General features: G+C 42.7%; 1 protein-coding gene across 1 annotated transcript; it reads right to left on the bottom strand.

Moving 5' to 3' along the window:
• Positions 1–461: 461 nt before the first annotated feature.
• On the bottom strand, positions 462–14319 carry akap10 (A kinase (PRKA) anchor protein 10). Its single transcript, XM_056398257.1, has 15 exons — positions 14086–14319; positions 11737–11784; positions 11074–11259; positions 8654–9142; positions 6665–6763; positions 6491–6575; positions 6205–6328; positions 5736–5872; positions 4341–4485; positions 3778–3945; positions 3446–3555; positions 2679–2761; positions 2130–2182; positions 1861–1953; positions 462–1766 (listed from the first exon to the last, which is right to left on the bottom strand). The coding sequence occupies exons 1-15, from the start codon at positions 14105–14107 to the stop codon at positions 1761–1763; spliced, it is 1848 nt and encodes a 615-aa protein (XP_056254232.1). The 5' UTR covers positions 14108–14319; the 3' UTR covers positions 462–1760.
• Positions 14320–14957: the final 638 nt, after the last annotated feature.

Below are 14957 nucleotides of genomic sequence, written 5' to 3'. Positions count from 1 at the left end.
ATGAAACACTTTAAATGCTTTACAAAGCCATACTGTACCCAAGGTGACTGCGAGCCCTTTGAGATGAGTTGTATTTTACAATTTGTGGATTTTTTCTGAATCTGTAGATCTGGTATGAGAGAAGAAAGTAGACACTCATTCTTATGTCCGAAATAACACACCGCGTGACCTGTGTCCTTTTCCGTTTTACCCTAACATAGCACTACAGTCAACACTGCCCCCACATGGTCAGAGGAGATAATAGTCCACTGTAAAGCTGCTGACATGGGCCAAGCTGTCACTCTGCCCACATTTCAACTACAATACTGATTTGAAAATGATTTTTAAAAGAAAACCAATCCCCCTGTAAACATCACACAGCTTCTACATCAAAATAACCACAGCCTGCAGTGGCCTGAAACCACGATACTGTACCAACACTTCAGCTGAGATACGTCAACAAAAAAATGAGGGCAGACAAAACATTTCATAATATATGTATTTAAATCAAACACAATTTAAATATATTATAGATTAAGTACACATACATGTCAGAAAACATTAGTGGTACATAGTACCAAGAGTCTTTTCTGGTTCTTTTCCACATCTTGGTAAGGCTCAAAAGAAATTTAAAAAATGTTTATTTCACTGAGCACACTTTCCAGTTGAACAGTCCGGTTTGTTTCAGTGATGCATAAAAAAAACAGCAATCACCATAAAAAAGGACTAACATTAATATATGGGGTAAACCAGAAGTCTACAATTTATATATATATATTTTTATATATATATATATATATATATAATATATATATATAACAAACATTTAGGACACGGAGTTTGGAGTTTTCCAACACAACTGGAGCACTTAAGTTCATTAGGGAGTATTTCTTCTTCTACACTCTGAAGGTGCCAGGAGGTTCACACAGAAAGTCAGCCAGTCCAACAACTGAGTCAGATCCTCTTCTGTTTCATTGTCACTTTTCCAGACGTTCTACAGTACGTACAGTTAACAGCCAACGTAGGACAGCTGACAGGAGGGAGTAGCAGACGAGACCTCTCCAGACAGGCTGAGGAAAGCCAGTGCAAAGACTGTACACCGCCCCAAACTGAGGACACTCATCTGCTTAATCCTTAAGTAGCTGACCCTTAAAAGAGAATTTCATCTAAAAACAAGGAATGGTTATAAAAGGTGTGGGGAGGTGTGTCATGAGGGAGTAAAGGTAATTCAGTCTTTGTCATGTCCTCCACAGGTCCGAGATAAGACATTGTACAAACACTATGGCTACAGCAACACAGTGATAGTCCTGACTCAGCTGCTGCTGCTTCTTCATGCCGGCGTTCTTCTAGCATCACGACGAACGTTTGCTTCCTCAGGAGTCACTTCCTCCAGTCCGACGCAAGCTCTTGACTTTGCTTCTGGCGACTACACGTGTACCTTTATAGTGTTATGGAGTTGGAAGATTGGAACAATGATGCACTTCAAGTTTCCCATTAGACTATGCATGAACAATCACTCACTCACTCACTCACTCACTCTCTCACACACACACACACACACACACACACACACACACACACACACACACACACACACACACACACACACACACACACACACACACACACACACACACACACACACTGTTTGGGGAGGTGATAAAAAGCCTTGTTCGCTCTTGGAGTAATGCAGTTCATTGCAGGGTGAACCCTGTGTACGGTTTGTCACCGGCTTGGCCGGCGTCTGCAGGGAGTGACAGTCCTTTGGTCGCTCAGTGGGGTCATAACTGCAGACAGACAAAAGAAAACACTCAGAGAAAAACTGTAGTCACTCCACACATCACCGCACAGGAGCGACAGAATACTGAGTGAGGCTCGTACCTTGGTGGCCTTGCCGGGGCTGTCATGGTTTGACTGGTGGACGACATCGTTGACAATCATCTTGGCAATCTGCCACGCCATCTCCTCCTGGGCCTTGAGTCATGGCACAATCAATAACTTTAATTCAACGCAGGCTGTTATTTACATTCTTTAATAACTCATAAGTCATGGGCTGACGTCACAGAGTGAATCTGAATACATGCTGTTGAGAGCCTCGTCATGTGCCTCAGACCACTGAATTATTCATGGTTATTTAATTGCTTCCTCACCTCATCTGAGTTGCCTTGGACCCATTTCTTCATGGCTTGAGAAAACATGGAACCTAAATGGGGGGGGGGGGGGGGGGGCAGAATGAGACAAACATCAGTAAACAGAAAACAAATAATGAGTCATTTGTTCCTTTAACTGAACAAATTAACTGCTACAAGCTAATGTGACTTAGCACAGGAAAACGCTCTTAAAATCAAATCAAGGTGAGTTCATCCTGACACATTAAGGTATTTAGTGCTTTATCAATAGGCAATTTGATTAGTTATCCCGTAGCTCAAATGTCTGGGACTCTACTCCAGACAAAGAGTAGTGGAGGACGTGTTTTTTCTTTTCCAAGGGGAATGTTCTTAAATATTTCAAGAGACTATCAGCTGTAAGGAGAATGGAAGCAGCCACTACAGGAGGTTTATATTCGTGGGCAAAGAGTAGACGTTTTTCACTGCAAGGAGGGAAGAGATAAAATATGACAGAGTGAGGGCAAAGATACAAAGAGAATAATGAGACAGATGGAGGTAGAGGAGAGAGAGACAAGTGCGAGTGTGTCATGCCTTTGGATTTCTTCACATCCGGCTCTGGCTCTGCCTCCCTGATAAACTGGCCCAGCTCGTTCACCTTCCCAAACGTCATCTTTCTGAGCTCACAGAGAGGAGAAAGGAGACAGATGAAGACAGCAGACAGAGCAAATGGGACAAAAGTGAGCCTCAGGCGCACGCACACGCACACACACACACACACACACACACACACACACACACAGCATTCAAACACCGCTGATAGTGTGTGTGTGTGTGTGTGTGTGTGTGTATGTATATCCATTCAAAACTGAAGTTTCAATAGAGAGTGAAAAAACAAAGAGAGACTACAGCTTTGTCTTTCAATAAGATCTTTCTCTTGAATTATTTTTGTGCAGGATTTTTCAAAGCAGACTCATAAAACACTTTACGACTGAGTCAATAAAAACAAAAGGATACAAGCATTGAATCCAAATGAAAGGAACATAAAGGAAGAGAAACATAAAAGTCAAAGACGACAAGGAAACTTGAATAACAGCAAATCTGTGAGAGGTACATTTTAGGAGGTGATTTAAAAAAACGATTTAGCATCTTTAAAACCGAATTGGTGGTTTTTAGTGTTTTAACCGATCAGCTACGAGTCACATAATGTTTTATCTTAACAGCCGACTCATTTTTTAAAGCGTACCTCATGTTTTAGGTCGATGTCTGAGCGTTCAGGCTGCCTCTGCCTCTCATTCGTGTCACTAATCATTTGTATTCACCTATCTGACAGCAAAGGAACATCAGACACACAAACTCACCCAGCGTATGGCCGCTGGTACAAGGACTCTGGGTCCAGACTGGCAACGTCCACTGTGATCGCCTCATCAAAGTTTTTCAGGATCTTGATCGCGGCCTTTCTGGCACCGTGCTGCAGTGAGGACAGCACGAACTCAACGTTTAGCAACACGACAGGTAACCGTTCCCATTTTTTTCCTATGAAGACAACTAAATGACAGGAATGACCACGACCCTTTGGCATTAACAAAAATATCTTCATTATTCATCTAATGAGGCAGAACAGGTTTAAATGTCAGCAGACAGGGGAACATCCCCACAGGGGCCGAGGACGGGGGTTAAAGCCGGGGGTCACCTGAGTCTGAGAGCCCTCGCTGGCATTTGAACCGGAGCGGTCGTTGTCCGCGGGCCCGCTCTGACCTGGAGTGCTGACATTCACAAATTCATCCGCCCGCACAGAGTTGATGAGGTCACTCAGGTATTTGTAGTAAAGGTTGCTAGACAGGAAGCCTGGCATGTAGACCTGAACAAATGCAAAACAGCTCTGTTAGAAAATAATGAGCTGCCTTATATATTTCTGGGCAAGAGTTACAAAGGTTTGCTACTGACCTTTATGTGCTAACAACAGTGTTGAGCTTTTATTTCATTATCGTGAGGCAGGTGCATTTGTCAGCGGTGTAAAAACACCATTTGTAAGTGACTTACAACACAAAACCTTCTGGAGGATTCTATTAAACTGAAGAAAACAGTTCAAGTAGATGCTTTTAAAAGCATGTATAATTAGATAGTTTAAAGGGCAATGTATCTGAACTGAATGCCTCATATCTCTGTTCTACTCTGCTGTATTTTACATAGCTGGAAGAAGCCCCATAGTAACCACTGAAGAGCCGTTGGTGGGTGGCTATCAGAGAGTCTGACCTTCTCCATGGTTGTCCAGGCCTGTCTGAGCGGAGTGGTGAAGCAGTCGGGGAGAGGTCCTCCCTCTCTGCAGATATTCGACTCTATCTCCATCCGCACAGAGTCGCCGAAGCCCAGAGGGTTGGTGGCTTGGAGTGAGAAATACCTGGAGAGGAAACAGCATGATGAGCCACTGAATTCACATGACGCCACCTACAGTATATTAACATTTTAATCACTGTCTAAAATGCATTTCAGAACAAACTTCAAGAAGTATAAAGGACAGAGAAACATGAACCCCTGAGGTTCGCAAGAAAGAAAACTTAAAACAGAGGAAGAAAAAATAGCCAACATGTGCAGTCCTGCCCCCTCACCTGACCTAAACCTTCAGTCTGCTCAGGTCACCACAGGCTGAGCGAGAAGAGTTCAAAGCACCGAATAACAAATAGTAAAATAGGATTTCTTAATGGCTGCAGAGAAATCCTCCAATAAAAGAGGACTGGACTGTATGATCAAGAGAAACTGACCTTCACCTTCTGATTATGATACAATCACTATGTAAAATACTGGAAAAAATAGACTACATACTGTACATGTGCCTATAAGATGTAGCCCAGTACAGAAGTCATTAAAAGCCCCATTTTATTTATGTGTGCCCATGTCAACCCATTATTTATCTCCAAAAATATCAATAAAATTTATGGCAAAAAACAAGGGAGGGAGTTAACTGAGTCTATATCTCCAGGTCCAGCGTTTATGTTAGAGAGATGTTAATCACAGGCAACATCATCAGACCCAGGAACATCAATAATAAGACATAAGAGGAACTGGTGACACACGTGGGATCATTCAGCCATAGCAACAGCATACAAAGGAAAATTTAAACAAGGGAATCACACCACTAGAGAAGAATTAGAAGTTGTAGAAATGAGTTTGTCTGATGAGGTTTATCCGACCAAGATGTTGCATTTCTAGTCATGGCAGCAAACTAACAGTGTGTCGACTCTTTTTCTAATGAAAGACAACAGAGGATATCGTTTCTACGTCCAATTATCAGTCATTCTGAGCTGCAGCGATGGAAGAAGAGAAATGTATGAATTAACTGAATCACTGGACTGAAATTAAAGGTTTAATTAGGATTTAATACAAAAAAACACCAGTGAGGTCGGGGAACAGTGAAAAAGGAGAGGAGCAAGCTTTTATTTTTTTATTGCCTTCAGTAACTCCAAGGAAATGATACGGGGAAAGCAGTATAACACTTTAAAGGAAAATATCTATTGTGAAACTAAATAGACATAGTGATTATAACATGATGGGTACTTCCAAGTATCAAATCAAACTCACTCTTATAACGGAAATAACTGGGTGTTTTGAAGCATGACAGGATTGCAAAGCAGCAGCAGACACGACACCTACTTGTCGTAGAGGATCATGGCGTCGTTCTGAGCCTCCTGGCCGTCGTACTGGCCCTTTTTAGCTGCGAGCTGGTTCTGGAAGTTGTCTGCCGCCAGCCAGAACTGCAGTACATTCATCGCCTCCTCCTTTTCCATGTACTGCAGGGGATGAGATATTGGACAACTGAAAGTCCAATGCGTGTTTTTACAACATCCTTGTCTCCTTGTTGACTCTGCCACACCTGAACTCTCTTAGTGTACTGTGTTAATTATCACTTCTGTATTATATCAATGGGGTAGGAGATTGTAAAACAAGCATTTGTGTTTGTTATATTGACCGTGTCCTCAGTTAATTACAACTATAGAACTATAGAAATTCCCTCTGGAATAGATGAGCAGAACCTGAGAGAGGAGGGTTTAACAGAGTCAGTGTAGAAACCTGCTTGTGATCACAAATAAATAATGTTGAGAGAACCACTGAGCCCACTCACCTCAGAGAAGTAGAAGAGAGCTGACTCACAGAACAAAATGTCAGCCAGGAACACAGAGCCACTAGTCAACACTTCAATCTGGTATTTACAGAAATGATGGCTCCGCAGGAATTCACTAAAGTGCCTGGAAATGAAAGGGCGAGTGGAAGATGAATACAGCTGCTGCCGTGGTGCCAACATGACAAAGAGAACACCAGTAACACTTCTTAATGTCAAGACGTGGCGATGGGGAAACCTTGCCAGGTGAGTATTAACTCCTCTAGAAAATGAACAGACGAAAACTCACTGTTGCTCCAAGATGGCAAAGACGACCGACTGTGCAATGACAAAGCAGTTTGGGTCCACCATGCCGTCCTCTCCACATATCTTAGCTGCACAGAGGAGGGACAGCAGTATTACTGTACAACAGGATAACATTCAAGATGGCTGACCAAGTGTTTGATTGTCTTCTGTATCTTACCAACTATGTCATTTCTGATTTGTTCTGTGATGGGGATGGGCCTCACAGCGTCCGGAGAGATGTACTTGGTGAAGATGGTAACAGCATCTTTCTCTATACCTGGAACACACAGAGGCAAGTAGCTGATCATCCGGTGATGCTACGAGAGTGATGCTTTCCCCCCGTGTATGTCAACGAAAAGATATTTTAAAGGTTAGGTTCACATTTTATGCCCATATGTACATTAAAAGGATAATTGGTCAGTGTTGTTGTTCCTCCTGTCCGTCCTACCTTTCCAGTTTAAATATGGACTCTCTGCAAAAGACAACTCTGAATCTCAAAGTCGGGATGCTGTGGCGTCAGACTGGGATGGCACTGTGCCACTTTATTTAACCAAAAACTTCTTGGTCACTAGTGAGGGATAAGCCCAGTCCCAATGTCCACCCTCACAGACTCACAGACGTGAAGACGTGTTTCTGGTGAGTCCCTGAGGGCCTAGGACTGTCCTACTGTCTCCAGCAGACATTTTGAGCCCTTTATGCACACTTTCAATAAGTCTGCATTTCTGCAGACTTTGCCTGAGGGAATTACCCAAAGTTCATAGCGCTGTGACATTAAACACAGGTTATCAGGGGGACGCCTGAAAGCGTAAAAAAAAACAATAAACCGCCATAAAACGGAAGAAAAAATGAGATAGAAGAAGAACGGTTAACAAACAAGCATGAGAAGAATGAACCCTAGCATTACAAGAAGAAGACAGTATATGACAGTATAAACACAGAGCTCACTGTGATTCAGAGCCTGAACTATGTGGAGTTATTTGTCCTGTGGTGACATGATGATGGATTCCAAATATACTTTCATCAGATTTGATCCCACATTATTTTTTTTGTTTACAAACAGGGAGCAAAGGAAGAGAATAAAACATTTTTTTTTTTTAGTCCAAGTCCAAAATCCACAATTGAATGCAAATGTTTTGGCATCGCAAAGGTAACGTGATATAAGTAGCTGTCCCATTCCTCTTCAAACCATTTTGAGCCCTTGCAGCCTCTCACACTCAATCACTCACCAGGTGACGTCAGTTAAGTCTGTGAGGGCTCAAGCCTTAGGGGGGACTTGGCCATATTTTGTTGCACAGGAAGTGAGAAATTTAAGAGAAAACAAAAAGTGTTCTCTCCACCACCATCACCAGGCAATAGCCACATTTTCATAAAATTGTCAGTCAAAACAAATAGCAAACTAATGTGCATTTCCATCTATTCTGATGCCAATGTTATGGTTGCTTGATGCAGAGTGTAATGCACTGAGATAAACACTTGGTGGCGCTGATTATCCAGTCCAGTGCCATTAAACCATTACAGAAGAAGAGGGTGCAGCAAGCTGACAAAATCAAACCAGCACCAGTCAAACCTCCAACAAAAGGAAAACATATTCAAAACATGACTGAAATGTGACATTTATATTTGTGTCATGAGTTAATCTGATAATGTGTCGCCACACCTCTCCACACAGATCTGATGTTTTCATCTTTTCATTGTCTCTCTAGTGGAAGCTTGAGTGACAATTAAGTCACGTGCTTCTTCATGTACGTCATAATCTATTCCATAAGTCTGTTTCCAGTGCGTTTCCTGTTTATCAATACACCTCATCAAATTTCCTCCATTTGCACTCAGATTTGAAATTGAATTTGCGCAAAAGACAGGTGGATGGAAGCTCACTTGATATCTCTGCATAAAGCTATTCAAAAATGAAATCATCTTATTTTGGCTTTAACAGGTAATTAGTAATTTAGTTTAGTTCATTAGGATCCTTGTTAGCTACAGCAGCTATAGAAAGCTGCCTGACATAATCATTTTCCTGATTATCAAATACGGAGATGTGTTGACCACCAGTGTGATGAAAAGTCACTTTCTGAATCTAAACCATCCTGAATTGATTGAAGTAAACCACTGATTATGTCAAACATGTAAATAATTGGTCAAATATAAAAAAAGAAAAAGACTGACTCACTTTTCATGAGTTTGTCAGAGTCTCGCAGGGCGCTGTTCGCCTGCACCTTGTAGGGAGTCCCTGTCCTGGAGGGTGCCTGCCTGCTGGGGGTTTCTGCTCGAGGGGTGCCGGGTCTCAGGCCCGCTTCTGTGCTGAAGGAGTCTCGCCGCTCTGACGGCACTGCAGGACGTTCACTGCTACTGTCCCGGGCGAGGGCATAGGGCGTGTGTGGGGCCGTCTCGGGGAACTCTGAGCCATCTGGGGAGGCGGGGACGGGCTCAGCCAAGGAGCTGTGTTTGACAGAGTTTAGACTGTGCGCTCTGACTCGCGACCAGCTGGTGGAGCGGAAACCCTCAGCCTCCAACCAGAACCGAACCAGATGGTCAGCACCCTGCAGTTCCGTGAAATGCATGTAGTGCGGCATCGCCACATTGTCCCGGAGGACCTGGTCCACCGTCTTGGACAGCCGAGAGCGGGTCTCCTGGGGCTGATAGTTCACACTGGAATGACCTGCAACATACAAACACACACGCAACTGAGCAACATAGTAGATGAACACGCAGGTTTTAAAAAAACAGATTTTACACCTCAAGAGCATGTTTTGTTTTTTTGCTTCATATGATTTGCATTCTATTAAAACTCTTCGATCAAAATGCAACAGTGTGAACAGTGTATTTCCAGTAATATCACATTTTACAAACAACGCAATGTCAACAATTTAGAATAATCTATTATAATTAATCTAATTAAAAGAATTCATTGATTATAAAAAAGAAAGCTCCGAGTATTTGTACACTACACTTGTATTTCATATATTTCTGTATTTTTAAGGTCGATAATATCAACATATCAACATTGTTACTGACACAAACATTAGCCAGACGCCCTGCTGTTCACCAGACAAGAAGATTTATACCACCTTTAAGTGCAAAACAGACACTAAAATATAACTTCATATCAGACTGAGCACACACATTCTCTATGATTCACAGCTTTCACACTAGCTGGAAGATAAAGATGTGTTGTATATTAATGGGAGCTGGAACAAGAAACGAAAGATATTGGAAAGTGGATTTTCTGAGTACAGCTCTCCCATTTCACCTGGAAATGTGGTCCAGGCTGAAGGCTGACGTGAGCCGAATTCAAACTCCTGGATATTTGTTTTGAAGTCTTGAGAATTTGGAGCCCTCCGTCTGACTATAGGTGGCCTTAGACTATGCAATTTCACAGATGATTTAACCCACACAAACTTTTAAGGATCACACATCAACAGCGTCTTCGTGCGTGTATGAAGTGTGTGCACTGTGGGGTCCCCAAACTCCTGCTACATCTGAACACTGGGAAAAAAAAGAAAAAAGTGACTCCTGCAGGGATGCCGTATTATTTGACTTTACGATGCCTCAAAAATAGACTCTGTCTGAATATCATCCACCATCCTGGGGGACTGCGAGCACAATCACAAACACACACACACACACACACACACACACACTCTCACAGAAAACAAAATAAGTGAGGGAGCGCGCTCACAGACTACAAACACGACACTTGTTGGATTATGAATCAGAGCACATCAGCTGTAGTGAGACTGAAGTGTGGGGGCGGCGGCTTTGTTGTGTTGTGTTGGCTCTTTGAAAACAAGACAGTGCTTCAAGAGGTGTCACCCATGCTGAGGTGCTTGTCAATCAGCCTCTTCACATTCCTAGAGATGATACAGTCAAGGCCACCTTCATTCTGAAAGCCGAAGTGACACATAAAATGTTTCCTTCTTTGAATCCTCCTCCTACACTTCCTTCCTTTGTCTTCCTTCAGTCTAACCACAGCCCACAAATCACTGGCACCAGGTGTGTTTCAGTCAGACTGCCGCCCAGGCTGCAGCACAGGTTCTTCCACCTCTGGAAGTTCTGCCTGATTCACCCCAGCTATTCTCTGGGCAACTTGCTCGTACAGTTCAGTTCCCGTCACTGCTGTCATTCAGCATTTCAGCCGCACTACTTATCATGGCATCCAGATTTAATTTTAGAGCCCTTCTGATAAAAGGGAGGAGCTGTGTCTTCACCATGTGACCAGAGGAGAGGACTGCAGGGCTCACTTCATCCTGACAGGCTTTGGAAACTTTAGCTGCTCATCAAAACTGATGTATGAGGTCACATGAGTGCTTCACACCGCCACTTGCACAAGACAGGTGGCTGTTTAAGCTGTTTACTGCTGCAACAGCCAGATTTTTGTTCAACCCAATCCAAGCTAAATAACTGTTAAAGGTGATACTAAATGTAAACAGAACAGCACGACTACAGCATGATAACGATCAGTTAAGAAACCCAGATGATGGTTTCTTCAGTTATTAATCTACCTCATATTTAGATGCTGAAATGTTTGGTTGGTTCTTTATATGTTATCACTAAAACCAGTACACAAACACATGAATGCAGTCTCTGTACCAAGGTCGCCAAAGTGTGCAGCCTCCATGTGACTCGGCTGTTTCTTGAGGATGGCGGTGCGACCGCGGGCGAAGGAATCCATGTTGGCAGAGATGGCGTTGATGGCCACATGGCTGGGCCCCGCAGCTTCCTGGATGGCATGGTGGTTCCTCAGTCCTAATGATGGAGAGTGAGGGCTGACTGGAGCTGCAGGAACAGCAACAGAGGGAAAAAAAACTGAGTACAATGTAAAATGATATTAACGTTCTGAGTGGCCTGAATGTACAACGTCAGCGTGGCTTCATGAAAAGCTCTTTTAGTGACGGCTCCTGAAAGAGCTCACAGTTAATGTACAGAGGCCTCAGGGTGTGTGACATGTTGGAGGCGACAGACTGCTCAGTGTTTGTTTGACTGTGAGCTTCATGTGTTTCAATTTATAGCCGGAGGTCACAATTTTGGTCCTTGTGATTATATAACCAGCAGTGATTAAACTTAGTAAGAGCCATCTTAATAAAACAACCATTTGAATTCCTTCCTTAAAAAAAGCCTCAGTCATATGATCACACACAGATGCACTGATAAAAACATTTGATATTAAACACCCTTGTACAGTTAAAACAAAGCTTTTTCGATTCAACACTGTGTGACACTTTCATAACTTCACAGAAGTAATAATGAACTCACCTCTGTTGACTTTAGCATCTGTCACTCTCTCAGGTTCTTTGCTTTTGGCTGTGTGAGAAAAGATGAGAGCAGGGTTGGAACTAGAGAAGCACACAGCATTTTGATTCACAATGTGGGGCGAGACGAGCAAGAGGAAAAAAAAAAAAAAAGTAAAGGGGTTGGTGTGGTGTCACCGGAAAAACTAGAACAAAACATCTAGTTACATAATGACGTAGTGAGGAAACTGATATAGTAGAGAAGCAGCAGTGAAGAGAAACAGGGAAGCTGTGCGCTGATGTGTAAAAGCTCAGTCCTGCTCATTAAATATCAGAAGCAGAACTGAGAGGGCTTTCATAATGAACCTCAGCATGGAGTCCTTCCCGACGTTTGTGACCTTGGTCTATTAGCTCGGGCGGGTCCTGACATTTTTGTCAGTCTGAGACTCACTGATTTATGAACAAGTACATGGCATCATAATGTATGTGGCCGGAAGCAACACTAGAAATATTTGATGCAACTCCTAAACTCTGCGGCTGGTGGTAAGCACTCATCAGAGTGATTCGCCATTCATATCTTCAGATTAGGCTGTTGCTGCAAAAAGCAGCCAGGCCAAGTATCAGTTTCAAGCACTGGCATTACAAAATGGACTGAGAGGCCTGGGCAGAAGATGCTCTTTCAGGAAGACATTTTGGACAGAGCTGTTAGTGAATACACGTGTCAGCCAAGAGTCAGAGTCGACTGGCAATGGTAAGCTGTCTGTCACAGATAAAAGCTGTGACTTTGAAATAATCTAAGCTCCAACAACCTCTACTGTGCTGAACTAAAGCATGGGACAAATAACACCAGATCTCTTTGTTGTAAATAAATATTCATCAGGTGGTTGGCTGCAAAGGATGTCCAGGAATAAAGAACAAACAATATTTTGGATGCATTACTAAAACCTTATCGATCCCAAGGAACACTCTCTTCCAGTCTGTCCTGCGTGTCATCTTGGTTCAGATATAATAAGAGCACTCTCTCTAATATTTCCTCATTTTGCAGCCCTGCTGTGTCAGCTGCTTTGAGCACTGCAGCCTAGGAAGCAAAACCACTAAAGTCACTGTTGAAAATGTACATATGTAACCTTATTTCCTGAAACAGAAGCAGATTTCAGCTGAAGTCCGTTTCACAATCACTGCCTCTACATTCTCTCCTATCATATTTGTGTACTGCATCACAGCAATTGGACATACTAGCAGATAGACACCTGGATCAGCGGAAATGCCCCTTTTAATCTACTTATGATGGTGTTGCATATAAATGTGGTGCTTCTTATTCAAATACACTCCAGGGCCAGTTTAGTTGCTGAAACTTGTGCAGTCTTATACAACTGCCCTGCAACAAAATCCTACCTTCATGAAGGCTGTAATGTACAGTTTTGTTTTAGAGAAGTGTTGATAGATGATTACATCACACTGCATCAGTTTTTGTTAGGTGTACCTCACAAAATAGCAAATGAGTGTAACAGAGGGGCGTCACCAGTATGTGTTTTGTACCTCCAGCCCACTTAAGTTTCAGCAGCTTAGTAAATAATCAAGGAATTAAAATACATTAAGCTGGTGAACAATTTCTCATTTCTATAACATACTTTCTATGTCATGTAGTGACCATTCTTTTATTTTGTAGTCTGAGCTGTGAAGATTAGCCTGGAGCAACGCCTGGTCATGTTGCTGCTGATAACTAATACTGCTTCAAGTCAGGTCCAATTCATTCAGGTCCTGCCACTGAGTGCAGGATGATGCTGACCAATCGTTAGCTACATCCCTACAGGTTAACGTTTCTCACTGCTGACTACACACGTTTTCTTTACGATAACTAACGACTCTAATTCAAGCACAGCGGATAATTGTGACCTTTTCTCAGACGTCTTGCTCGTTAGAGCTGAGTGAAAATGTCCTGCTCAAGCTAGCTTAGCTAACAGCCATAGCACAGTTGCGACACTGGTGTTGGCTATCACAGACAGTGGAGCTCACTGAGGGTTTAAACAGTTTGAAGCATTATTTTAATCAACATTCATAGTGGTGTGTGTAATCTGAATACCACTGACAGTTCCCTGCGGTATATTTACCACCGCCCGGGCTAACATTAGGTTAAATAAGGCAGGGAGGATAGAGAGGCCACCGCTAAGCTAACCATGTCACAGCCGTGAGCCGCGGCAGCAGTAACACACACTTCCACACACACACCGCCGTGCCCTTGGATAATTTACTTGTGGCCGCAGTTTGACCACATTAGTTACATCTTGTCGGGGAGCGCTCTCTCCTCAGCCGGACTCTGTGAGCGGCTAGCTGCCGTTGACGTTGCAGCCTTCAGAGGGAGCTTGTTCCTCACCTTTCCTCTTGAAAAACGACATGACGGGTTTCTCTCTGTGGACGTTTCCTCAGCTCACTGACACCGTCCCGTGCATCCACGGCTCCCTTCATTCAAGTGCATCTGTCCCTCACACTCCTGAGATGGAAACGGGTTGTTATCGCAGCCCCGGCGAGTGCTGTCAAATTACAATTTTCTCCAAATCCAAGCCCAGTTCAACGGCCATATTGTCAATAAACGTCTTACTTCCGGGCTGGTGCGGCAGCAGCATTGTGGGAAATGGTGTGTTACCTGCTTTGGTCAGAGGAGGGCGCTATTTCTGAATGGATAACAAAAGTCTTTTTAACATAATGCAATGTGGTTTCTAGAATTTGACAAAAAAATACAACAATAAATGTACTTAATATAGTTGTTATATTGGAATATATTGTATAGTATAGATACGTGACCATTCCTTTTTTTTAAGTTATATTTTTGGGCATTTTTGTCACAAAAAGTGACCATTATAACCTTCCTGAAGGGAGGATTTATTGTAGAAGAATATGTGTGCCTAATAAACTGACAACTGAGTGCATGAAGTGTATTTATAAAATGTAAAGAAAGTATATGTTTTGCTTAAATTTACATCCTGGGACATAATTCACCAACCATGACTGTAAAATCTAATAGGTCAGAATGTGTTTCATCATAACAATGACAAAATGTGTCATTATATTTCTGCTGCTAACTCAATTATATGTAATATAACTGCACCACAGTTCAGTGTTTTTTGTTATCTATGTCGAGCCCATTTTAATCATGTAACACTGAATCAGAGCAGAAGAATTTCCCCATGAGCAAATACTTGATGACAGTGGCAAGATGTTTCCACTTCCACCTCTGCTATCACACCA

The sequence above is a fragment of the Seriola aureovittata genome, chromosome 15 (genome assembly GCF_021018895.1).
Source record: "Seriola aureovittata isolate HTS-2021-v1 ecotype China chromosome 15, ASM2101889v1, whole genome shotgun sequence".
Classification (NCBI taxonomy): domain Eukaryota; kingdom Metazoa; phylum Chordata; class Actinopteri; order Carangiformes; family Carangidae; genus Seriola; species Seriola aureovittata.
The sequence above is the reverse complement of the archived record's forward strand: the minus strand, read 5'-3'. Positions and strand labels throughout refer to the sequence as shown.

Excerpts from the sequence above, each read along its gene's own strand:
- akap10 (XM_056398257.1), bottom strand. The coding sequence starts at position 14,107 with ATGTCGTTTTTCAAGAGGAAAG. Across the intron at positions 11,260-11,736 it reads AGATGCTAAAGTCAACAGAG|CTCCAGTCAGCCCTCACTCT; the intron begins GTGAGTTCATTA and ends CTGTTCCTGCAG. Across the intron at positions 1,954-2,129 it reads TCCAAGGCAACTCAGATGAG|GCCCAGGAGGAGATGGCGTG; the intron begins GTGAGGAAGCAA and ends CCATGACTCAAG.